A 27,920-nucleotide genomic window follows, 5' to 3' on the forward strand; every position below is an offset into this window, starting at 1 on the left:
TAGATGGCCATGCAACACTATAGATTGAACACGTAATATGCATGTGCACGACGTCATCGTTTCCACAGATTCACGTTTTTGTTGTTTACATGGAAGCCGTTTTCAAAAACGTGCACTTTGAAACCCGTTTTCAAAAGATTGGGTTTTCAGGCACCCAAAACGCCATTGTCGTGTAAATGAACGGCCAAAATGCATAATATGTCATCAGTTTTTAGTTGAAAAATGGTGTCGTGTAAACAGCCCCTTAAAGTCGAACGCCACAAGACACTGAAACAGATACTATTTATAAGCTCAACATTGTTATACGATTTTGAAAATGAACACAATAAGCTTTTATCAGTATCAATGTGGTTTGACAAATGTTTATTATTTGATCTCAAGTGTGATAGAAACAAGAGAAGAAAAACAAGCAAAACAGTCAACAAGGAACATGAGACTCTTTATTTTGGTTTAGTTCAATCTCACTATGAAAGAATTTGGAAAGCTCTCGACTCTAAATCAAAGACAGACTACAAAAATGTTTTGTTCAATAGGGTATCAATCCTTGAATTAATGATAACAGTCAGACGTCCCAGGAAAATAAGGGTTGAGCCGAAAAGCAGTTGTCCTGAGTTAGAGACATACACCTCATGCAGGGAAAGATAAAACAACTCTCTCGGCCTGGAACGAAATAAGTCATAGCTGTGCGTTTGTACGAGATCCAATGCGCTATACAAAGAGAATGTAAATGAACTTTGAATGTCATCAGCTTCAGCCTTTTCATTTTCCACCCTATGACGCTCTCTTTTCTCTCAAGAACGCACACACACAGGCCCAGCAGTGTGTAAAGGAAGCACTGGATGTCAGAGACCAAGGCAGGGCCATGCGTTTCATCTTCTGAGATACATCAAAAGACGCACACTAGCTAAAAGTAACAGCACCTCGCTGATTGATAACGCATCAAGTCTCTAGAGGTCACACACACACGCATACAAAAGCAGAGAGCACATCAAGGTCTAACATGGTAATGTTTGGTGTCTTCCATGATGCTCTTTCGGCTTCAATAACCAAAGTTTGTGATGTTTGATATGCTAACGGGCTGTGCGATGAGACAGAGAATGCAAGCATTACACACACAAACAAGATCACAGATTGTCTCTGATCTCCAGCATTGAGATTTATAGATCTGTAAGAAGGTTTGTGGTATGGTAAGGAATGCAACATCTCTTTTTGTCTCCCTGGTTTTAGGGGGGGGGGGGAGTAAGACATTATAGGAGAAGAGGATAGGAGAAGAGTAAGACCTTATGTAATTCATTTGTACAAGCAGGTAAATCCAACCAATATAAAATACTCCATTTGTGCTATTAAACAATAGTGTGATAAACGTTTAACCCTCTGGTGGTCTTTGTTAATTTTTGACCAAAAAAAAAAAAAGATTAGCGTTTGGTTTTTTTGGAATTTTTGACTTCTTTGGAATGGTACAAAACTTGGTAACGGTCTTGACACTTGCTTTGTTAAAAAAATCATGGACATGACTTGAAAAGGTTAAATGGTACAGAAAAAAAAAAAAAAACAGTCACACTTGTACTCCTCCTGGTCAAAAATGACAGCATTGAAAATTAATAGGAAATACATTTTATCTAGTGGAAACATTTGGTACTGCGCCCAAACAAAATTTTACTGAAAGATATTTTTTTTAAATATCAACCTCAGATTTTGAACACAACTTGTTTAGATTTATAGCTTTGATTTTCTCGCAGTTAGAATAAAAACATGTTTTGAAAACTATATATTTCATATACAATTGGAAATAGCATTTGTGTGCAGTTTTCATAACAAGAAATTTTAACTTCTATAACTTAGCAATAATCTACCTAGTGTCTTCTTTAAAAAGAGACCAAACTTAATTCTGTGCGCCAAAGCATTTAATTGTTTAGGTCTATGCTCAAAAAGTGAATAAACGGATTATAACTATCATTTACAATTAACTTAATTTAATATCTTTGGAATTTTTTTTGGTAATTTCTGACTGCCACACGAAGAACACCAGAGGTTTAAAGGGATAGTTCACCAAAAAATGAAGATTCTGTCATCATTTATGACTTTATTTTGTGGAACACAAAAGAAGAAGTTTAGAATCTGTCCTTTTCCATTTATACAATCAAAACCGAGGGGAGCCAGGAGTTGTTAAACTCCCTAAAGCACCAAGCATAAGTATCATAAAAGTATATTTTAAGTCTCCTGAAGCCATAACTTTGTGCAAAACTCAATGTAATTTAAGTTGTTATGCATTGAAAATCTTGCCTTTGATTTTATAAAAAACAACAGCCTGAAAATTCTGCTATAAATAACTCCTTTTGTGTTTCATGCAGAAAGTCAAATGCATTTTTAAAAGACATGAGAGAGGAGTTAAAGATTACAGAAATTTGATATCTGGATGAACTATTCCTTTATAACTAAAAGATACAAAGAGAAAACAAGTTGGTTCTTCTAATCTCAAATCTATGGGGCATGTGGAGCTTTATTAATAATCGAAAAAATGATCAAGGATAAACACTAGGGGGGGGGGGGGGGGGGGGGGGGGGTTGTGATGCTTCTGCGCACTTCAAGACTCATATTCATTCCTTTCACGCAGTTTATGCTGGTTTAAAATGCATAGAAGAGGACATTGAAAGGAAATGTGTAATACTGGCACTTCATGGCTCATGTGTCCAGCCACCCAGAATCCTCTGAGATGGCATATCTGAGAAAAGTCCTTCAGTCCATGTCCAAATCCAGATCCAGCTCAGTGCTCAGGTTGAGGTAGAAGAATGCATAGATGCCTAGCAGGAAGACCAGAACAGCCACAATGACCAATATGATGTCCTGCAATCAGAGAAAAAGAAAAAGGGTTTACTCTTTCGGATTCAGACGTTGCTAAATTATAAAAAATAAGAATTAACGCAGAGCACTAGCATCAAATGAATCCATAAAAGCGGCTTTCGCACCGGATAGGAACACAGTTACAGGAACTAGCCATCAGGGCGGTCCCCCGAGAACTAAATGTTCCCCTCTAGCCATTTTCCTGGTTGCATTCGCACCGCCAGTAGGAACTCTGAAGTGATGTAAGCCAGTTGACAATGACAACATTTAAGCGCGGCATTCAACAACATCAACAACTCCGTAGCATAAAGGTTGAATAGCCTGCACTTCGGCGTTGATTCATCTATCGCTGTTTACAATGCTCGTGGAGTTAGTTAGTGTAGTAATTATATGTAAGCTGTGTGTTTACGTCATGGCTTCATAAGAATGGCAGGTGTTTTTTTCAAATCGCATGCATTAGGCCAATCAACGTATACACTTACGTCACTGTTAGTTCCAATTGTGCTGGGTTTGACTGTACTCTGACGTAGGAGCTAATTTAGTCCCCTAAAAAGATGTTAATCCTTCCTAGTTCCGGCGGTGTGAATAAGCCAAAATGAGAGTACTTTCATCAATATTTTACAGTCTGATACCATAAAATAACATTTTAAAGTTCAACCAAGAACCTTTTATTCAATAGAAAAAGCAATGCTTTATAAAACCCAGAAACCAACTGTTATGAAGAACCTGCATGAATCTATAATCTTGCATTAACCTTAATCTACTCATTAGGAAGCTTACATAGAAAAAAAGGATTGTTCTTAGAATGTTCACGCTGTATTATTAAAATACATATTTAGTTAATTCTGCTTTAAAATACCTATTAATTGCAATGCCATTCCCTAGAAGTTTAAGAAAGAATGAAACGCTCTCCTTTTCATAGCATGATCAGACTCAAGACTGATCATAACAGAACACAGATATGTAATATACACCACAAATGTTCAGCATTAGTATCAGTATATTTTGGAGCTCTTTATCTTTACTCTCGCTGTGACACAAATAGGGTTTGGCAGACCCAGCAGGCTCAGAGAAAGTTAATCTCCCAGAAATGTCTTTGTTCTAATTAAGAGTTGTTGGGAGCTTAATGCCCGAGCCAAATTGATGATGGCTGAAGGAGTGGTATTCAAGCATGAATTAGATTTAAAGCAGTCATTTATTACCTTTTGTGTTAAATTAGAATCCTCATCAACTGGTTTCATTAGGAGCACTCAAGTATTTAACTAAGCAATTGTTCTTTATCTTGATAACTCGTTATCAAACTTTCTAATCAAAACTTGTGCGCTTGTGAGACTTACTTTTGGCTCAGTGTACTAGAAGTTGATGTCTTTCTAGACATGAATTGCAATTAGAGAAAACTGCACGGATATATTAAAAGCTGTGAGAACTTTTACTTTTACTTAAATTATTACATTGTTTAAATTAATACATTTTTAGCTAACTGTGATTTGTATATGTACATTTCTGAAATACATAACCAAGACAGTTACCTCTGATAACAGATCACTTTAAATTAAGAAATGAGGTGATGTGCAGTGTATATTATGAGAAATTTAAAGTGTTTTTTGACCTTGGATGCATGTGTATATATATATATGTGTAACAGATATAAAAGTTGTGTTGTATTGCTCTGTGGAATATACTATCAAAAAATGCTCAAAGAGGCAACACATGACATTACGATCAAAGGGGATGTAAACTTTTAAACGGTACCATTTGTGTAATTTTATTTATTTTGCTTTGTGTGATAAGCTTAAATATCAATTATGCAGATTTTTTTTAAGAATATATAAATACATAAACAAATAATGTATTTTTTTTTTTACAGATGCTAAAGATCTAACAAATTCTGAAAAGAGGGTATATAAACCGGAGCACAACATGATAAAACAGGAGTGATAGGATGCACAATCTGTTATTTTAAAAAAGACCTTAATTCATTAATAAGCTAAGGGAATGTGATGAATGCAAATAATTTTGCCTATGGCCTGCTGTTGTTGTTTGATCAGTAATCCATGGCATCATGTATCATCTTCTAGTCATCTTAAAAGTATGTTCTTCAAAGACAGGAGCATAGAGGAAAAGAAAGAAAGCTGTACAAAAAGAGAGAGAAAGTGAAATAATATCAAACACATCCATCTATTCCCCCTCCTGTGTTCATTCACACATAAACACATGCACACACAAACTCACACACACATCAAACACCGAGCAGCAAGCAAATCCACCCCGAGCAGGACGAGATAAGCCACCCAGCAAACACACGGCTAATAATAATTTTAGCAGATAAATTGTAAGGGGCTATTAAAAGCCTCCACGACTGCCATGACTATCTGTGTACAAGCTGCAGCAGCAGTCATCAGTGTGTATGTCCTCATTAGCACTCGCTGCCCGCTGCATTTATCTTGTTCCAGCCAGACTCCAAACAGCTTAAGCCTCTCTTAATTGGAAAACTTTTAAATTTCATGCACTTCAGTTTCATACATTACCAGAGGCCCACGCTGATTCACGTTCTTTATTTAACCGCTTTGTGTCGGAGCCTAAGTGTCATCACATCCAAAGAGAATTGTTTTGTGTTCGTCTCGCGTGGCAAACGTTTCCCAATTTTTAAATACAGGCTTAAGTAACAAAAAAGGTAGAAGTAGTTCAAATGTGTCCTGTTTACAAGAAGGTCAATGACTAATAAGATTGTCCAAGATGATGAAAATGAGATTTTGAACATTTTTGAAAAACAAAAAATAACTACATTTGACTTTTTTTACATAGGCTATTTTCCATACATGTTGATGAAGTGTACAAACTTTATCAATCACACATTTTTGAAATATGAAGATCATAAAGTTTTCTTAGTTACTCCATATGTCTAATCTTGCCTTTATTTATTAATATTTTTGCATCAGCTTTTCTATTTTCTTTTTTAATTTCAACTTATTTCATTTCAGTTAGTTGCCAAGGAAGTTTTTTTTATTACAATTTTATTACTATTACTAAAAAGATTTTAGTTAGAAGTTTAGTTAACAAAAACAACCCGGTTGCAATGCTACTTTATTTTTAATGTGTTAGAAACAAAAACAGGAGAATAGTGTCATTTCCCCAAAAATCCTTTCTTAAAAAGGCAAGTAAAACGTCATGAATAATGATGTGGTCTCTTACTCTTTTATGAGAAAAAGACATACAGTAAGTCCAGAGAAGACTGTGTGAAAATGAAATTGTCAGATGTGGGTATGTGAGTGAAGAGGGGAGACCTTGTTGTCTTGAGGAAGCTAATAATTCAGCGGCCTACGCTTCAGTCTCCCACATTCTGATGGAAAACGCTGGAATATTCCCAACAGCATCATGTGGCTCTCAACAGCAGCTGTGGCATGCCGGTAGTGAGTTCCCATTCATCTGGCGACAGGCCACTGTATCTTACACACACACACACACACACACACACACACACACACACACACACACACACACACACACACACACACACACACACACACACACACACACACACACACACACACACACACACACACACACACACACACACACACACACACACACACACACACACACATTTCCGATGTGTCCTTGTATGAATTCTCACAGGCTTCTAGTTTCACAGAATTCTGTGCTATTCTCTCATATATACAGCGCTGTGTTCATAAAATTGGCCCTTACAGCCAGGTGCATTACGGCACACCAGCATCAGTGTCCAACAGAAACAGCTGAAGTAGGATCTACCGCCCGACCCAGGTGTGCTGTAATACCTCACCCACTTCTGACCGCTGGCTGGTGTGCTGTGGTGTGTTTGTGAGAGAGTAAGGGTGTGTGTAAGGCAAAAAATTGAGAGTTTCACTCATACGAGTGTTGACAGACTGGATAAAGGTGTGAATGGGACTCATAAATACAGTTTGCACACAGATCTGTGGCCACATACATACATTTAATATAAAACACTCTTTTATAAAACAGCACAGGGACATGTTTCCTTGCAGGACAGAAAGAAATGTCGACAAATACTAAATTTAGTTTAGGGATGCACAATATTATTATTGTTCAATTATACCTAATTTAGGAGGCTGGTGTTTGGTCGATACTACGATGGAAACTTTTTTTATTTTAGCAATATTTTTTATTATTGTTTTAGTGTTTTATTTATTGAATTTTATAGAATTGTAATATCAGCATTTAGTAGCTTAGCACCCATGACACAATATGTCAACCCAATTTTTTTTAGATTGACTATTTTCTTGACTCCAGGACATTGAATTTCGATTGCTTTTCCAATTTAACATGAACAAGTGAATATTCTAAGTATTGTTCCACTAAAATTATACTTAATTCATAGGCCTGGTGTTGGTGTCTTGTGCCAGAAGTTATCACTTTACAAACATGCCTTAAAACATGGTACTACTATGGCACTTTTGGATATTTCAGAACCTTAGGTAAAAATCACTGACTTATTTATGCATGCAATGGAATGTAGTGAAGAGTGAAACAGTTAAAGTTGGCCAGCAGGCTCACGATATTCAGCTCCAGGGCTAGTGAGCTGGCACTGATTATTTCAGGCCAGGCGCCCCAAACAGCTGAGGCCGCCAGCACCTCTACTCTGTGCCAGGTGATGCCATCCGCTCAGCCAGGCACCAGGGAGCCAAGCAGAGCCCATAGCAGGTGGTCGAGCGCCCGCTGCCTCCCCAAGCTGGCAGGCAAGATCCCAGCAAACCAACTGGCCACCGCGTGGAGAACAGCAGATTGAGCATGCTGCCAACATGGACCCCAAGACAGCCCAAACCTCAGCCTCAACCTGCTCTCCAGAGCCTCATACAGCACTCACAAAACGGACCAGCGATGAAAAAGAAGAATGTGTGTGCGTTTCTGCGGGTTGAGTGAGGGATGGTCATAGATGGGAAACCACCTGCCAAACATGCACAGCCAGAGAAAATGGCCTGTGGAAAAACAAGTGGTAAAAGTATGAGGCAACTCCTCAAAAAAAAAAAAAAAAAAAAAAAAAAAAAAAATTTCAAGGAGGCATTCCACAGAGCCAGAACAAAACTCAAGTGTGGAGCTCAGGGGTCCATTAGTCACATTACGAACCAGAACAAACAAATCGGCGTCCACGTTTCTCAGAAATGTGCCAAGTTAATGACCAAATCTGTATGCAATAAACTACATTTCTGACAGAATGAGGGGACGTTGCTTTCAGCAGTACACAAATGTTTTAAGCACTGAGCTCATAGGCTTCACACATACCTGTGGAAAGACATTTAGTAGGTCCCAAATGAAGATTTAGTCATTATGGACAAGACGTTTTTGTTTTAAAACATGCACATGGAATTCATAATTTCCTCAGATTTAGGCTGTATACATTAATATGGATACATCTGAGAATGGAGTGACTGACCATCCACACTAGCATTTTCAAATTCATGTGGACGGAAGGTCAAAATGGAGAGTCAAATATGCGTTTTCAAATGAAAACGTATAAGTGTGGACAAGGCCTTAAGCCTCAGTAATTGGATGAAAGACTAATGAGACTTAGAAGAATTGTAATGAGGGCTTGGCTTTTTTACAATAACAATTGAGTTGCTAAGACCAGTTAATCTTCAGCCTTCACATTTGATTTGTTCATACCAAACTAAACCCAATACAAGCAAATGCCACGTTTTAAGTTGTATTCAGCTATGTGCAGACGTGCCCCAGTGTTTCTACATTGTTCAGTCCACTGTGAAAATATTGCAGCTTATGAATTATGAATTAGTTTCAGATCATTGTTGTCAGTGAGAAGTCTTAGGAACTAGCTGTTTTTGCTCAATATGGAGCTCTGGATTCTGAGAGAACTGATAGAACATATTGCACCACAAATTCTCATGCCAAAAACCAAACAAAAATAAGCTCCCTGCCAAACTTAACAGGGATGAAGAGAGAATATGTACAGAGAATTCTAAAGCAGTAGTTTTAATGAATTCTGTTAACAATAAAATCTACATAAAAATACGGGCATTAATAAATTTAAAATACATTTTTGCGTAAAATGAAAAAAAAAATATATACATAGACACATATATAATATGTATATATATATATATATATATATATATATTTTTTTTTTTTTATTATTTTTATTATTATTATTATTTTTTTATTATTTTTTTACATTTACTAGAAAAATCATGACTGACCTTTGCTCATTCAAAACTCAGTATTACTATATGGTTGCTAAGATGTTCTGAAACCGATAGTTCACCCAAAAATGAAAATTCTTTAATCATTTTCTGACTCTCATGTTGTTACAAACCTGGATGAATTCATTTATTCTGTAAAACTCAGGAGAAGATATTTCGAAGAATGTTGGTAACCAGTCTTGGTGACTATTGAGAAAAAAAAAACTTATTTTATGTTAAGGGCCCAAGCTAGGTCTCTTTGGCTACATTCAGATTGTAAGTCCAAATCTGATTTTTGTGCAGATCCGATTGAAATCCGATCAGATTTAGCAAGTGTGAATGGCAAAAAAACATCACATGTGATGTCAATAATTTTAGATTCCAATTGGATTCACAAGTAATCAGATTTGGACTGACAGTGAACATAACCTTTGAGGTTCAGGTCTTTAGACAAGTTTCACCTTCATGGCTAGTTTTAACAGTTTTTAACCTTTTGTATGAAATCGCAAATAACTGTCCGGTAGTATTTGAGGTATTATGTCCATATCGCAAACATCCAGTTCAGATTAGGAGCAGTATGAGCAACAGTGACAGTTACGTATGCCTGAGCAAACCAGTGCCACTAATAAATGGAAATAACACAAAGACAGTGAATAAAAAGGGTTTTTCCTCAAACTCTGGATTGTTATTCTGGATTGACAGCTGAGGAAAAAAAGAAAAACAGAGAGAAAGCAATAGAGATGGAAAGGGAGAAAGAGAGCTAGTCCTCTGAGAGTCAAACGACTCTTCTTTGCCTCATCAATATGGAGACTGCTTGAGTTGCTCTCAGGTTGGAGAGGTGTGATGAATAATGCTTGTGTGTGTGTGGTTTGGCAGATGGGGGAGAAAGGGATCAGTTGGGATAGAGGGGGAGGTAATGAGAATGAAAGACAGCCATCTCACCCTGATTCCCGGAGCACTCCTCTTCGCCTCTGCCTTCAGCTGAGTGGCACGCAGCGCCGGCTTGTTTTTCTTGTAATCCTGTTTTCCTGAGAGAGAAAATGAGGTGCACGGGTCATTTCTACCATGTGACAATTGGAGTTACATTTGCATTTTGAGTTAGGCTGAAAGCTTTTTTCATTTAACAGCTAAATAATGTTTTAATAAAACAAATATAATGCATTTGCAATCGTCTTCATCAATGTTCTTCTATTATGAATCATTAAACTAATGGATTTTTCTGAAACATTCTTAGTTGGTCTTAATGTATTTGCCTGTTTTACCCCTTATTAATATGCCTTAATATGAGGCTGTTAACCTTCTGTACCACCTTATATAAGACAAATTAGCATTTAATTTATGCAGGGCTGCTTTAGACTTGATTTATCTTAAATATACAGATTATTATAGACAGATTATCGTAAACTTTTTATTACACATTAATGGTAGACTTATTACTGGATCAGACATGGCAAGAGTTAAGACATAAAAAAAATGTTTTGATTAAAAATGGCCCAAAATGTTATTTTTTTCCCCTGATGGTAACCGTTTCTTCATTATATGCAATATAAAGACGTCATGTGACAAGAATGTTGTATCTACTGTGGTATAAGGGTCAATGACGTGACACTATTTTTTTTTTGTCCTATCAATTATTAATTTCTTCCAAAATAAATAAAAATGCCTTTCACTTGAACTATCTACCATCCAAACATATAGACCAAAAATACAAATCTCAACTGGAATGCAGCTACAATTAACTTGGGGTTACCTTAACAAGAGGAATGGATGATCTATATGAAGCCAACTATGTTAAAGTGGATAAATCCATCAGAAATGATGTAGAGAGGTGGAATATCCTTTCTTTGGACTTAAGTTCCCAGATAGAGACTATAAAAATGAATATCCTCCCTCGACTCCTCTACCTGTTCCAATCACTGCCAATTGAGATACCTAAGAATCAATTTAGAACATGAGATAAAGTTACCTCTAGGTTTATATGGAGTGATCAAACGCCAAGAATCAAGTATGCAACTTTACAGCTTGGAAAACATAAAGGAGGTATGGCACTACCAAATCTTAAGGAATATTTTCATGTAGCACAACTTAGACCTGTAGTCTGCTGGTGTGCTAAGGATTAAGAGGCTAAATGGAAAAGAGCAGTATGTACAAGGGAGGGAAATTCAAATTATTATTGAAGATGAAGGGGAAGCTAAGGATTTATTTAAACAGATAGATGCTATCACCCAGTTTTCACTAAAATTGTGGTACAGCATAGTATGAAAATATAAATTAGAGGCAGATCTCCCTCTACTTAGATGTATAGCTTATGACAGACACTTCAACCCAAATACTCTTGACCAGAGATTCCAATGTCCCGTCCAATCCCGAAGGATGTGAATTTTATGAGTTTTCAAGTGATGAAACAAAACTTTACATTGTACAACCGGGATAATTTCAGATACTTACAATTAAGGGATTTTTATGTGAAGGAAGTAAAACCAAAAGTAAAAACACGGTATAATTAGAACTATAATAGGAGTATACAACTCAAGGAAGTAAAGAGTAATATCTATATTATACCAGCAACTGATGGAGAGGAAGGGAAATACAACATCATATGTCAAGTAGAAGTGGGAAAAAGAGCCAGGTATGAATATTTCTGGGGAAGACTGGTTACATATATGGAATACACAACAATCTACCAAATCGTCGCGTATATGGAGGGAATTCTGTTGGAAAAATGTAATAAGATTTTTCATTACACCTAAAATTAAGAGCAAATTTCTGTCAGTGCCCCAACCATGTTGGAGACAGTGTGGAGCGAAATGTAAACCATTCGCATGTCTTTTGGCTCTGCCCTGTCATTACACAGTTTTGGGAGGATGTTCACTTGGTTATTGTTAAAATCCTGGGTTATGATATACTCATGTAATGTACAGTGATGTATTTAGGTAATATGAAAGGAAACTAGGGCTGCAACAACTAATCGATAAAATCGATTATAATCGATTATGAAAATCGTTGTCAACGAATGTCATTATCGATTAGTTGGTCTGCTTACGTCACGGGGAGCGTTTACTGGTACGCACACACACGCAAGGTCTCTCTCCCTCAGGCGCTCTGCCGAGCGCGCGCGCTACACGGTTTGGAGCAGTCTCGCATGCGCGCTCTTGCTTGCGCGCTCTAGATTTCGGGAGTTTGAACTAATTCGCGGGCATCAGGGAGCCGCAATCAATATGCGGGAGACTCCCGGGACTTCCGGGATCTTGGGATGTCTGTATTTTGTCTCGAGCATCATGTTGCGCAATCAGTTCGCTCGCAACGTAAGTGATGGATTAAAATAGCGCTACCGCAGAAATAGGTTAAATTAAAACGGTGTTTACAAAGTGAAGCATTAAATACAAAGGCAGTTAATAACAGCAGCAGTAAAATATTGTTTTTTAGTCACTGTACTCAGTGGTTTTCAGCGAATGCTTGTGCACTAATGCATAATTTCTCCTGTCCTTTACTCAAGCCTGTTAGCTTGCTGGGTAACGTTACCTCCATTCCGTTCTCTTTTTATAGCATTTGTCTACTAAGTTTTAATTGTTTTTCAAACGTGATCTACTGCGGCTCTACGTTCACACAATTGTTTTCAGTCTTTCTATATTTATTTAATCAATTTATCCTTATATTATATTCTTTTATATATTATATATATAATATATTATATTCTTTATCCTTATATTCCTTATATATAATTAATTTTAAATAAAAATTAAATGAATTATATATTTTAGATGTTTTTAGTTTGTTTTTAGTTCAGATATTCACATCTGAACAACATGTCTGTGTAAATTTGTTTTAACAAAAATTGTGTTAAAACATAATATGTTGGATATCATTTTTTTTAACAATAATCATGTTTGTCAACTTGCCATCAGCAATTATCATTAAAAACAATGCAAATATTGATATTAGTAAAACTCAATGTGTGGCTTTTGCACTTTTTAAAGTACACTTTTACACATAAATACCCTGATTTACGGTTTTATTTAGTTATAATAAAAAAAAATCTAATTTAATTTCTATCCGATTAATCGATTAATCGAAAAAATAATCGTCCGATTAATCGATTATCAAAATAATCGTTAGTTGCAGCCCTAAAGGAAACACTGTGTCAAGAGAAGACCAATACCTGTTTAAAATTCTGTTAGCAACTTGTAAAAAGGCCATTACAAAAAGATGGTACAAACCGGTCCCACCAACACGAGATGAATGGCTGAAACTAGTGTCTGAAATAAGTGTAATGGAATGGTTGACTCATAAGATAAGATTTCAAGGGGATCAATGCACAAATAAATGGACTGTATTTACATCTCTACGACAGGACGAGGTCTGAAGTATTGATGTATCATTCAACAAATTGTAATGTAAAGGCAATCCAGATTGTTCATGGTTTTTTGTATTTTTGTTAGTTAGTTTGTTTTATCATTTATGTATTTTGTATATATGTGATAAAACTATAAAAATAAAGTATATTTAAAAAATGCCCACATACAAATGACTTGAATACACCTTTTATATTATGAGCATGTTTTTAATTTCTGAGATAAAAAGTAAAAACAAGTCTGCTATTGTAATGGAGAAAAAATGTATTAAAAGGATTAAATGAAAACCTGAAATTCAAAAGAAAACCTAGTTTGGCATAATTTCTTAGAATGATTAAATCATAAAAAAGAATAAATAATTTTAACAAATCTGCTTCATTGCTTATTAATTTTTGAACAAAAGTCTGCCAAATCAAGGTCATCTGGTGTAACCAACATGCAGAAACTATTTCTAATATTGATATTAAAAACGTAATAATAATAATAATAATTAATTAACAATTTATTATATTTGTAAAAAAACAACAACAAAAAACATCAACACTAGAATACACTTAAATATAAAGATTAAGATTTGTACTACACTTACATGTATTTGTTGTTATACTTGTATGCAGTATACAGAGCATAGTATGCAGTGAGCAGTGGTAGTACTCCATTGTGTTAACACACACAGAAAATGATGAGCGCACTAGTTCACCTCAGTGGCAGTTATCATCAGGCAATCTCACTGCAACGAACCCGCCAGGCAAAGCGGCCACCTGGAGCGTATGTGTGCAAGGTGTGTGAGGAGCGTCGTGTCACTAATTAGAAACAAACAGACGAAGGAAAAGAAGCAAAAAATAGGAAGGCAACAGCTTGGTGGGAAAAGGAGGGGGGCGTCCTGCGGGCTGCGGCAGACCCGGGTCAGACTCAAGGTCTCCATGAGAGCTGTTGACACACAGGGGCCGTTTCAAGTGCAACTCCTGCCTCATTAAGACTTATTTACATGGAGTGGGGGAAAGAGAGAGTGTCCTTATCCATCTTCAGACTGCAGATTGCAGGGCTGGACACTCTCAGATGCCGAAGCTAGACACTGACCCCTCCCCAGGGACATTCCCAGGTCTCTCCTGCCTTATGGTGCACCTTCTGTGTGCGACGCGGGCCTGCAAGATGCCATTATCAGAGGTAAACATCCTGCTATTTAGTTCCAGAGCTGAATGATGGGATATGAAGCTTGGTTCACAAACACTGAGCTGTTAAATAATGAACACTGTTTTTGTTTGCAGAGACTCCTGGAATAGTTCTCAGTTTGGTCTCCATGGGACGGGACTGCAGGGCATTAATGCCAATCATTCGTGCTAAAGTCCAGCATTAAAAAAACTTTACTGACAAATCCTATCTTAGCAACTGTTGCTGTTTGTCAAATTATCAGGCAAGCTTTCTTTTGTAATATACGTCAATGGAAGATCTTATGTTTGGAATGTTATGTTGTATCTTTGTGTCAAAAGAAGCTTCAAAGTAAATTAATAATAATAAAAGAGATCTGCCAATATTGGCTTTAAATTATCAATATGAAAAAGGTTTTTTTTTAAAGCACATTTTTTTTAATTCCTTTATTTCTGCTTTATGACAAATACATATGAATTAATCTACAATAAATAAAAATATTTATCTTTGTTTTGAATTTTGTCTAATTGTTAAGATTCACAGTTTTCTCACTTGAAAATAAATTCATTTGAGAATAGCAAATTTAGCAAATATAACATATTAAAGAGGTTACTTTACTTGTGAATACGATTGTTGGGTATTTTTAATTTTGAGATCCACTAAATGGTGCCATTTAATGGTAGACCCAATATTTAAAAAAACAATTATAACCAAATCAACAAAAAAATGAGTAATAAAGAAAAAAAATTTCATATAAATATTCATTCCAATGGGGTATTCTGTAGCAATAGTGGCCAGGGGGCGGAGCTTAGAGAAGTGTGAATCCTAGCTTATGGGTTTAAAATAAATAAATAAATAAATAATTCAATTCCAACCTGCCTAAGCATGTACAGCAAAAAAGGAATTATGTCAGCTTCAAAACACTCCAACAACATGACTGTCTTTCTCTACCTCTTTCAGAGTCTACAGTATTTTACGCTTGCACCTGAGGAGATTTTACACAGTGTGGAAGGCAAAACTCGTTTTGTTCCAAGCCAACTGGGACAGATTAGGTGTGCGTCTTATTTTTCTTGAAACTTCCTGTTGTGGTGTAAATACCCACAACAAACAGCCTCAGCCATCTGTTCCAAATGAATAGTTAATTGTAATCATATCAGAGTTTGAAATAAATTGTTTATATAGCGAGACTTAGTGGCTCTGCCAGTACGCTGAAACACGCACTATCGAGTTCAATGAGGCGTTTCTCTCTGGGTGAGGACTCGATGATTATGACGACTCGCTGGCCTTCTTGGCTCTGCCGCCTCACCGCTGTTGAGCTCAAATTGGCTCACGATACAGAGGCGGGTTTGGAAAGCACCTTCGTTCATTAATCAACATTCAACTGCATCGCTGCAGAGCGAAACCTCTTCCTACTTGTTTTCCAAAAGCAGAGTGGAGGCTCTCTAATATAATGTGCCACTGTTTGACCTGTGGACTTGAGCGGTATGACCCCCCTGTACACACTGTGCTGTCAGATGTTGAAAAGGACGTGACAAGAATCAACCCATGTGGCCAAGGGTACCTTTCAAACTGTTGCAGCCGATTTCATTTCAAAAGCCATGACTCCTCATCTACAAACTGATTCCCCTTCCATCAGCCTGGTGCTTTTCTAATGGGATATAGCTAATTCACAAATCACATTTTATTATGGGAGAAAACAAGCTCTTTGGAGAGTGGAGAAAAGCATTCTGCAATTATTTCTGTTATAAGATTGCAAGACAGCTCTTATAAACCCTCTGCCCAATTTGGCCAACAAACAGATAAATATCTAGATGAAGAAATTGTAAGGGTGTGATCAAACAAATCAGAATTTTCAATTTTGACAACAAAACTCTGCATCTCTATGAAGTTCTTCACATTCTACCTTCATATTACAGATGAAGCATACACAGATGAGTCAAAACATTAGGACCACCTGCCTTACATAATGTTGCTCCCAAAACCCCTCTGACCCACTGAGGCATGGACCCACAAGAGCCCTGAATGTGTCCTGTGGTATCTGGCAAGTTCTGTAGGTTGTGAGGTGGAGTCGCCGTGGATCGAACTTGTTGGTCCAGCACATCCCACAGATGCTCAATTGGATTGAGATCTGGGGAATTTGGAGACCAGGGCAACACCTTGAACTCTTCATCATGTTCCTCAAACCATTCCTGAACAATGTGTGCCGTGTGGCAGGGTGCATTATCCTGCTGAAAGAGGCCACATCCACCAGGGAACTCCATAGTAATGAAGGGCTGTACCTGGTCTGCAACAATGTTTAGGTAGGTGGCATGTGTTAAAATTACATCCACATGAATGGCCAGACCCAGGTTTTCCCAGCAGAACATTGCCCAGAGCATAACCCTTCCTCCACAGGCTTGTCATCGTTCCGCAGTGCATCCTGGTGCCATCACTTTCCTAGATAAATGGCGCACATATCCAAGTGATGTAAAAGAAAACGGGACTCATGGGACCAGGTGACCTTCTTCCACTGTTCCAAGGTCCAGTTCTGATGCACGCATGCTCATCATAGGTGCTTTCGCCAGTGGACAGGGATCATCATAGGCAGGGCGATGCACTGTGTGTTGTGACACATTCTACCCATAACTATCATTAAAATTTTGTGTGACTTGTGCCACAGTAGACCTTCTTTTGGCCAACACCCTATCATCGGTATGTGGTCTATCCCTCTTCGGGCCACTGTTGGTAAATTCTCACCACTGCTGACAAGGAGAAATCCACAAGCCTTGCTGTTTCAGAGATACTCTGACCCAGTCACCTTGCCATAACAATTTGGCCCTTGTCAAAGTCACTCAGATCTTTATTCCTGCCCCTTTCTCCTGCATCCAACACATTGACTACGATGACTGCTTGTTTGTTTACCATCTAATCTAACCAGACCTTAATATGTGGCCTTGTTGGGAGACGATCAACAATATTGACTTCACGTGTGACTAGTTTTGGCTCTTCATTGTATATTTCTGTGTTAATTCAATTCTGCAATTCATTAATTAATTGGCACAAAATATGAGTGAAATTATGAGCAGATTTACTGAAATTTGTTGTGATCTTGTTTCCTGAAGGCTTATTATTTCACAAAATATCACACTGTCAAACTGTCACACTGTCAGATTTAACTAAATATTAAATTTTACAGGCAATCACATGCAAAAATTTAAGAATAAGTAACCAGAAACCCCATATTGAATAACTACTAATCTGAACATTGGAGAGACATGTCTCCTTCGATGTGTATAATGAAAAAGTTTTTTTTTAAATCAGTGGAATAAATAAATACAAAAATACCAAATATAAATAATAAGAAAAAAAGTTATTAAAACAACAAAAACAAAAGATACATGCTGTATATTTTCATGTCAAAAACTTTTTTTTAGTGTGAATAGGCCGTCACGTGCCAAACTTGAATCCAGCACTGACAGATTGCACATGTACTGGGAGAACACAGAGTTCAAAAATAAAGAACTTTGTCTTTGTAAATAAAAGAACCAATTCCACACAAAACAAAGACGCACTTTACCACAGTTGTGGTCTTCACACTGGCAGCGAGTGTAACCTTTGCACACAGGATGTAGCAAGTGTTGAACAACAGCTAAAAGCACAGTGACATGATCGTGATGGCCAGTGTCAGAACACAGAAAACTAAGAAGATCTGTAACATGCAAGATCCATTCAGCCTTCACATTAGATTAGAGATATCAAGACCATATACAAATCAGCTGAGTGCACATTCACACTAAAACGATCACAAACAGAGAGAGTTAATAGGCAGGGATGCTTCTGGGTGTTTGGTCATGCGAATAATTGTTGGACAAAGGCAGAGAGGATTGTGTGAATGATCTTGACTCAAAAGGGGGATGACCACACAGACCTGAGGAAACCTTTTGGTGGTTGACAGCTCTCTGGAGTCCATTATGCAGCTTAATAACAGTATTTAAAGTCACTGTGTCTACAGCAGCCCTACGAGGTACTTGACATCACAAAAGCTTTCTTCCTTTAAAAAAAAGAAGAAGAAAGAAAGCAAGACCTGTCAAGATAGAAATTACCTTCCCATTACAATCTCAAATTACGATGTGTATTCTCCCTTTGTGTTGCTTTGCGCTATTTTGGGATTTTTTTTTTTTTTTTTTGTTAAACAGCGATTCTCTGAAATAGGCTGATATAGACTTCTTTTCAAAGCAAACTGATGGAAAGAGTGGGAGGACCAGGGGGTGGGGGGTGGGGGGACTCAATTGTCCACAACCTGCTGTTACGACTTTGAATTTATGAGATGCCGAAGAAAGAAAACAAAATGGGATATGTCTGAGATTCGCAGGCTCCAGCAGGAGTGCAGCTTGTTATATTGCCAGCACAGTCATGCAGCACAGGGACAAAAAGGCAAGGTGACGGAGCAACGCAAGCTTAATAGTGCTACTAAAGGGTGCGATGTGAACTCGCATAAAATCATGCGTATGAGACAGGTTCTTTCAGCGGGGAGATGATGTTGGCGTGCACTGGGTTGTAAATTACATCAGTGATGTGCCAATGAAAAAAAGATATTTCAGCGCCATTACAAAAATAAGTCTCCATATCTCAACCCTACAATGAAAATGAAGAACTTCCAGGTGTACAATGGACAACACAGCTGGACTAAAAAGCTACTCCGAGTAGAAGTCCAAAAGGTCAGGTCACATTTATGGTTGTTTGGTGAAATTCTAAGGGCGAAATCCAGTCCTTTCAAAAGGAATCAACACAATGATAATTTCACGTGAGGGCGAAAGACTTCCTCACACAGATATCGCAATGGCTTCAAGTTGGCCACATTGAAAATACAGTCAAAAATAAATATTTTAAAATGTAATTATTCCAGTGATGCCAAAGCTGAATTTTGAAATGTTGAAAACAGCTGTGCTGCTTATTATTTTGTAGAAATATATATATATATATATATATATATATATATATATATATATATATATATAGGATTATTTGATGAATAGAAAGTTAACATGAACAGCATTTATTTGAAATAGAAATCTTTTGCAACATTACAAATGTCACTTTTGATCAAGTTAATGCGTTCTTGCTAAATAAAAGTATTATTATTTATTTTTCCAATCTTAATGACCCCAAACTTTTGAACAGTAGGGTATTTTGATGAAAACACTAATGAGTAGGGATGCACCGATACCGATACCAGTATCGGTATCGGGCCCGATACCAAGCTCATGTACTTGTACTCGTACTCGTAAAAATACCCCGATACCAAAGACCGATACCTCACGTATACCCTTAGCTTATATTTCTTAATTCTTATGAGCACTCTTCCTGCAGTTATAGTGTTGCTAGATTTAATAGTACACGCTAATATTTCACTTTACACTTTCGGCTGTGATTACATTGTTACTCAGTGTTATGTTAAACATTTGTTCTGTGATTTCTTTGGCACTTTATGACAAATTTGATTGTCTTGTTGTCTGTGATTTCTTTAGCACTTTGACAACTTTGTGACAGGCAGGTAAAAATTACATTCATTATGTCCTTGGTTTTGCCCTTTGGAGGTTATTGGACACTGTGAAATTTGGGCTTTGAAAATTTGTGATAAGCACAATAAGAATGATTTATTTTTTTAAGTTTATTTAAGTTGTTGAAAATAAAGATGCTGATTTGTTCATTAGTCTCATTGTGTTGTTCTTAGAAAATTGCCACATAAAACGAGAAAACCCCCCAGTACAACAGGCATCGGTATCGGTATCGGCGAGTACCAGGAAAAAAATATCGGTACTCGTACTCGACCCTTAAAAAGTGGTATCGGTGCATCCCTACTAATGAGTTTTAATATTGTTTAAAAAATTATTCTAAATTCTAAAAAAAACTAGGAAAATAGTATTTAGGATAAAAGAGGCTAAACGTTCTCTGTGGAAAGACCAAATTTCTCAGTCAAACTGTCCTGTTCCCAGGTGAACATTCTAATCATCAAGTGTCTTCATGCGTAAAATTCATAACCAATATAATCACAGTGGCTGAAATGAAGGAGAAAAAGCATTTCAGACTCTCTTTAATAAAACACTGGATGAATATTTGATGAAGGTTATACTAACATTCATCCATATTAAAAAATAAAGACTATACAAAGAGCAGAGGTTCTCACCGATCTGTTTACGGTACTGGTCGACCGGCTGCTTGACAGAACTTGCATCCTTTTTCCCCATCCTTCATTCACCTGAGAGAGAAACACCATGAAAATTACACCAAGTATGAGGAAAGAGTAAGTAATAGCAGTGAACAGTGAGAACTCTGTCTGTTTGCTTACAGAAATCAAATATAAAATGCTACTGCAGTCCTCAAGTAAAGATTTGCTATGGTTATATGACTCAAAATTCCAAAGGACAGAACTTTTGCTTTACATGGATATGAATGAATGGATAAACACTGCTTAGCAATAAATCAGCCAGGACAGATGTTCTAAAATGGTTTTGTTTCAAGAAAAATAACAAAAGGATCAATATAGAACACTTAGGTTCTTGAATGGCAAAAAAGGTTCTATATAAGGAGAAATTACATATTATGCTAAGCTGACTAAGAAAACTAACAATTTTGTAAATCTTTTTATCACAGATTTGAGGATGAGAACATGCCAGTAAACCTTTGACATTCAGCAGATTTTCCCCCTGCTGTTCTCCTTTTTTTCAGGTTGTGACCCACCAGTTGCGAACCACAGCCTTGCACTTACACTTTCAGAGTTCAGAATCAGATCCTAAATTGCTGTAAAGTCATGGGTGATTGTGTAAGACGGAAAGCATCTTGAAGTTAGAAAGAGGAATTTGATGTGAAGCACATCCCCAGAGGTGGCAAGGGACTTCAAGGAATTCAATCATGCAAAGGTCGATCCGAGACATAGTCTATTTGAAAGTCTTTCCATGCCAGCAAGTCCCCCTTACTAGAGTTGAATTGCTCTGAATTCCTTTGGTATGTTGAATTAATCAGTTGTGGGTAGAAAATGATTGTGTTATAGATAATAAATGATTAAACTTTGGGTCAATTAAATATTTTTTAAATCTAGTTTAAAGCGCATGTGTCAAGATCTCAGAAAGACACTATTTGTTATTAAAGTAAAGACTAATTTTTTTAAGACTCAGTAAGGATAGAAATGCCATGTTGTGTAACCAATAACCATAAAGTAAAAAATAATTAATGTATTTGGGGGAATCCTTAAGCATTATTTTCTAAAATAATTTTAAATATAATTTCCCACGTTTTTTTTAATATGAATATTTATTATTCATTCATAAATATCAGTTTTTAGTTGAGTCGCACCATGATGCCATTTTACAGCCTGAACTAATCTTGCCTTGTCATATACATGTGTGTGTATATATATATAAACTTCAAAAATTAAAAGAGGTACATTTAAATTACTGCATGTATGAATTTAATTAATTTTCAAATAAATGAAAAGATCTGTATAAAAAATATTATGAGTGTCATGCCATTGGCTAATTTTCAACAATTTAAAAATAAGACCAAAATTATTATCTACTAGTATCTCAACGTGTGTCGGATAATTCAATCCAGTGTTAAAGTGAGTTTAACACTGTAACGATTGTCCATTTATATTAAAGGAGCATACACTCCATCTCATTTTACACTACTCTGACTTTCCCGATAGAGATCTCAGATTGATTTCCATAGCAACTGAAATGAAAAAGACCAGAGGAGAAAAAAAAGGCACCTTATCTTGTGATGCATGTTATAATGGTTAGTTCGGAAGGCAAGGAATTTTGAAATTGGTAATGGGTTAAGTGCATTGAAACATTTGCCACACTTGCAGCCTCATAAGCTGTTTTTATTGTGAGGTGGTCAGGGAGCGCTTTATCAAAATTCTACGCCTCTCACAATACTATTTGCAATCAATACAGCTTCTTCTGTTAAAGACTAGGAAAAAAGGGTGCATGAGCCAAAGGGCAAGTCTTTGTTTCTGATGATGTTTAAACCTCCCTGACCTATATCCTCTCCCAGAGAAATCGAGCCGTAGACCTTCGACCTGATCCATTTTGGCTCATAAGCCGGAGATCTCCTGAGGAAAAGGTGTGCAGGATCTGTGCTAAGAGCCCAGACGGATTAGCATGGAAAACAGGGAAGAGCTGGAGGAAGTGCAAAGGTGCATGAAATAAGAGAATTATGAGGCTGTTTTCATCCTCTCTTGAGGCATGACTGTGTGAGCTGAAACCTGTAAAATTAGTTCAAGGGTCGACTCAGCATCCTACGTTTGATGTCTTTAATCTTTACTTTAAGTTGTTGTAATTAAAATGGCTCCACATGCAACAACAAAGTGGGAGAAACAGGAATGGATTACTTTTCTAAAGATGCAAGAGGAAGAGGACCATTACTGTGTTTGCACAACATGGTTTGAGTCAAGCCCAGGGGCATGACCTACAATCCTACAATGACCAAACACTTCCTTTTGTAATGAATGTGACCACTAAAGGAAGTTGACATGGGCTATTAAGTGGCAAACATACCAATCTTCTAGAAAATTCTTATTTCTGCCTATAGCCTTAGGCTTTGTAAAAAGGGGATGATTCAATGCAGCCATCAGGAAGTTGTAGGGTCACACAGTGTGCAATTTGAACAATTCAGACTTTGATACAAACCTCACAAGACAGTCCAGCCAACAGACACGCAACACTATTAATGACATGCTTGCAGAATATTTAGAAAAATTAATGTCATAAAACTTGCAAATCCCCAAAGACAACTTTATTCAAATTGCAGACAGCATAGAAAGTTGGGTGAGCTTTGGTCATCCACAAATGGAGGGATAGCCAAGGGCTATGTGTACAAGCGCTTTGAAGACTCAAATTGAGACCAGTAGCCTATGCTTTTTCAGAAGCTAAACTACAAAGGTTTTGGTTTGAAAGAGATTTAAGATTAAAATAAGCACCTAGGGCATTTCTTTAAAAAAAAAAAAATTAAATAAAGACAGCATTACGCATTTTAGTAACTAAGTGTTGAATACAAAATGTTACCGTGAGTGCAGCTAAGAGCTGAATCATAACCTGAACTGAATTCGTCTTATATACAATTTAAATAGAACAGAATAGTATTACCGGTAATGTGAGTTAATTTCAGTGATGCAAATATCAATGTGGGATACACTAGGCATATTGGCACAAATGCAATGCAACCAATCAGTATTAGACCAAAACATCTATTTAGAGAGAGTCATGTAGTGGACTCAGGACTCATCTGAATGCCACGTAGTGCAATTGCATCAGATCTACACTGTTTCCAGTTTTCATCCCTGCGTATCATGTAGCTCTTGCACTCTGACCTGAAGCTAAGACAGTCTGAGGAAATATCCAATCACAACCAAGAAACAGAGAGGTTTGACCAATCACAAACTGTGAGGGGGCGGGCGCTAAAGCAAACACGAATGTTTGGATTCTTTAGGGAAATGTAAAGCGCGAAAGATCGCTAAAAAATATGCTATTGGTTTCCCTGGTCGGTAACAGATATCTAACGCAAGGCAAATTTCTTAGCAATGTAAAAAGAGAGCATTATGTCTGAGAAAACAGACTTACCACTTAAAAAACGGGAAGAATCCTCTCTGTAGTTCCTGGTTCAGCTTTGTGTACTTCAAATGGATGCGTGTGTGATTCAGCCAATCGCGATAAACGCCGATACGTCATTAGCTGGGCGGACTTACAAACCAAATCTTCACAAGCTGGCTTTGAAGGAAAAGACTGAGCGCATACACACACATAAAATAAAAACTTTACATAGAATGTATATGTACACATTTTTTTTAAATGTAGGCTTTATTTAAAAATGTCTCTCTCGGGCTTATATAAGATAAAAATGCATGAACTGCAACCCCTTTGTACCAAGGACAACAATATCCTCTCCATCTTTTAAAATGTAAATTGGCCTTTAGTTTCGAAAATACTTTTGTGTTGTATGATGTACATGCAAATAAAATTGAACAAATTACTTTTCTTTATTTCTTTAGCTATACTTCAATGGGTAACATTAGCTTAAACACTGATTTTTAATCACTGAACATTTTTTCCTTTTTTTCTTTTTAGCAATAGAAGCAGAAAGCATTTATCATTATTATTATTATTATTATTATTATTATTATTATTATTATTATTATTATTATTATTATTATTATTATAACTACTACTACTACTACTACTACTAGTTATTTTTGGGTGTATGGCTATGTTTTTGAATTGTGCCAAATTAGTCATTTATAAAACATAATCAAAAGTGGGGTAATTTCAGTTGATAGCCTAGCCTTTATATTATCTGAACAAAAAAATTGGCTTGTGTGGCCTCCTGTGTGATATCGGCATTTTTAATAGTAGGCCTATACTTCAGACAAACATGAATACTTAGAACAAATTTGCAATTTGGTCCCTCAAGCAGTACATATTCATAAGTTGTATGCATAACAAAATGCAAACAATTGGCAAAATATTAGTCAAATTCCCAAAGGTATGTAAGGCAAAAGACTTCTTAATAATGTGACAGCTTTTAAAGTTTATATATATATATATATATATATATATATATATATATATATATATATATATATATATATCACTGAGTTTACATTCACATGCACAAATTCACATTTATGTTTTATGTTCAGAACGTTTTTATAAGAACTGGCGTTTGTTGCTTGCATGCATCACATTAATAAACCATGTATAGCTTCTCAGCGAGAAGGCTAATTTGCCTTAACAATCCCAATTGTTTGTGCCGCGAGATCTTTACACAATACTTTGAAACGCACAATGTGAAATGTCAGAATGAAAGAAAAAGCGAAAGGGAGACAGCAAGAGACCAACTTGTTTTCTCTATACTCCTCTCTCCCCTTTTTTTGTTTTATTTAAGGCTAATTTCCATTTCTTTTGTTTGTGTTGAATTTTGTCTGCATAATTGTATCGAGTCTTATTGCTGCCTGGGGCAGTGTGGATTATGGAGAGGCTTGCCACTGCTTGTAACTTATTGAAGTTTAAAATGATTTTCTGCTCTCCTATGGGCAGCTGATTTGAGAGCAGCGCAGCGGTAACTAATAGATCTAATCTGCTTATAATGAGCCTGTATAACACATTATTTACTCAGCAGAGAACATAGAGCAGTTTTGCAGCACTTTGATAAAGCGACACAAGTGGATGTGTTTTGAAACTGATGACCTCCTCTGTCCTTTGAACCATTCTTGGTGCAAAGAGAATGGAACCCTTTTGTAGCTACTGATTCAATAGCCAAAGGGGTTTTTAGAGAAATAAGGAAATGTTGTTTCTTCTACAACATATAACATAGCTTTTCGCATAGCACAAGGACTCTGGGCAAATTTTTTTTTCAAATATTTAAATAAGCCCTGCCATCTTCGTTGAGGGAGAGACTTGCTTACCATGTGTTTTGCATAATTAATTTTCTCATTTGCATGCTGCTCCCAATCTTTTGTGATTAATTCAAAGAGGTTAGGCTTCACTACATTGAATATTTTGGACTGAAGGAAATTATTATTTGTTTGTATCTTTGGATGGTTTTTTTGTGTGCTTTTTTCCCCCTTCTCTCCAGCAGATGGATTGTATTTCAAAAGAGATATTTATGTCCCTTGAGACTATAATGGCTCCATGAGAAATAACACTTGTCAGAGAATCCATACTTTAACTGAAGTGAAAAATGAAAACTCATCAGCACATGATTCCAGAGTCCCCTCCACAATGAACCCCACCCTTGCTTGAGATACGACAGACAGCTTCAGCCTCAGAAAATAACAAACAGCAGGTTCTTAGGAGTGATAAGAGATTCCTCAGCGAAGATTTAGTGAAATGGATTTTTTATACTTTTTTTTAACAGACAGGAAATTTCCAGCAAAATCGCAGCTGTAGGGACCGATCAGCTGTGTATCTGAGCTGCTTTTAGGCTGTATGAGGAAAACAGGAGACAATTGGCTGAACAAGTACAAGGAAAACATGCATATTTCATCTTCACTGCGTGCAAAGCATTATTTGAATTTGCATGTAGGCCTATTACCAATCCTAATTTTAATTTAAAGTGATTTCTCCCCCCACCATCCATTAGTCATGGTAAATCGATAAAAACCCACTGGGAGAATGCTTTGCTAATGACTGGCACACAGTTTCGCTAGAGCACTCATCAGGACAATCTCGCTCTCTCACTTTTACGTTCTCTTTCTCTCTCAATCTTTCTCTAGGCAGTGGTCCTTAATTGCAGTATTTAAAAAAGTGCAAGCACAAGAGAAGTCCCTTGTGTGTTTGACTGTCTGCTACATTACATTATAACTGCACATTTGCAAATGACGTGGGATGAATCAACTTTAGTCATGAAATGAAAATTCACCGCCAATGCATGTTATTGATCTTACTGTGAACAATTCATCCATGCATTTATTTATTTTTTTGACACCATAATTCTTTACCAAACTTTCACAACTGGACCTTCCTTTTCTCTGGTGAAGTGTGATCATTTATCTGCTTAAATGTTATGTTTTGGTGGCTTTTCGTCATCCCAATGGTCTTGGTACTGACACCTACTGGCAAGGATGTATGAAGTTAATTGACTTACTGCTGCCAATTAACACCTAAACTTATAGTTTATCTTTTCCTTTGTTCCTTAGATCTTTTTTTCTCATTAGACTATTCAAGGCTGTATATGAGAATACATTGAAAACATAAAACATTATGTTTAAAATTCCAACTGAATATCTCACAATATCTCCTTTCAAAGTAATCTCTGAAACAAAATAACAACCCTGAAAAAACATAAAGCTGACATGAAAAGAGTTTCTATAAAATACAGTTATTATAAAAATCTGTACAGTTTCCATCCTCAACCCTGCTCCAAAACACACACCACGCTCAATCATTCATTCATATAATATTTTTATCTCTCCTCTTATTCCATGCCTAAAGTCTATGGTGGATTTCTTAGCTTTATTGCTGTTACACAGAAGCTCCTTTTTGGCAACAGTGTGCGAGCACTGATAGCCACTAAATGAATTTGGGATCATGAGATGCACCGACTCATAAATGTCTCATGCACTGATAACTGCATATCTTACCTTGAAGTTTGTGCTGTTCTATGGACTAGCCCTGCTACGTGGAGCCATGTACTCATGGCTTCCAGAACATCCCAAACATGAAGCAGCCGTGCCATATTGTCTTTAATCGCTTTGGAATAAAATCTCAGTCAAGCTCTCCATTAGCACTCTTCTTTCCTGGGCTCTCTCTATACACACACACACACACACATATCAAGACTTGACCCATTAATACTATTCTATTTCTTTTTTGATTTTATTTTTACTTAAGAATAAACAATAATACAAAAT

General features: G+C 36.6%; 1 protein-coding gene across 2 annotated transcripts; it reads right to left on the minus strand.

The window, feature by feature from the left end:
- Positions 1-426: 426 nt before the first annotated feature.
- triqk (triple QxxK/R motif containing) lies at positions 427-24,214 on the minus strand. Of its 2 annotated transcripts, none has more exons than XM_077196238.1 (4): positions 24,133-24,214; positions 20,700-20,771; positions 9,975-10,060; positions 427-2,844 (listed from the first exon to the last, which is right to left on the minus strand). In XM_077196238.1, the coding sequence occupies exons 2-4, from the start codon at positions 20,758-20,760 to the stop codon at positions 2,737-2,739; spliced, it is 255 nt and encodes an 84-aa protein (XP_077052353.1). In that variant the 5' UTR covers positions 20,761-20,771; positions 24,133-24,214; the 3' UTR covers positions 427-2,736. The 2 variants fall into 2 exon arrangements, with proteins under 2 accessions (XP_077052353.1, XP_077052354.1); XM_077196239.1 differs by lacking the exon at positions 24,133-24,214 and adding an exon at positions 21,195-21,278.
- Between the last annotated feature and the right edge of the window lie 3,706 nt (positions 24,215-27,920).

Source organism: Siphateles boraxobius, unplaced genomic scaffold (genome assembly GCF_051911475.1).
Source record: "Siphateles boraxobius isolate OS27281-9 unplaced genomic scaffold, OSU_SipBor_1 35, whole genome shotgun sequence".
In the NCBI taxonomy this organism is placed as follows: Eukaryota; Metazoa; Chordata; class Actinopteri; order Cypriniformes; family Leuciscidae; genus Siphateles; species Siphateles boraxobius.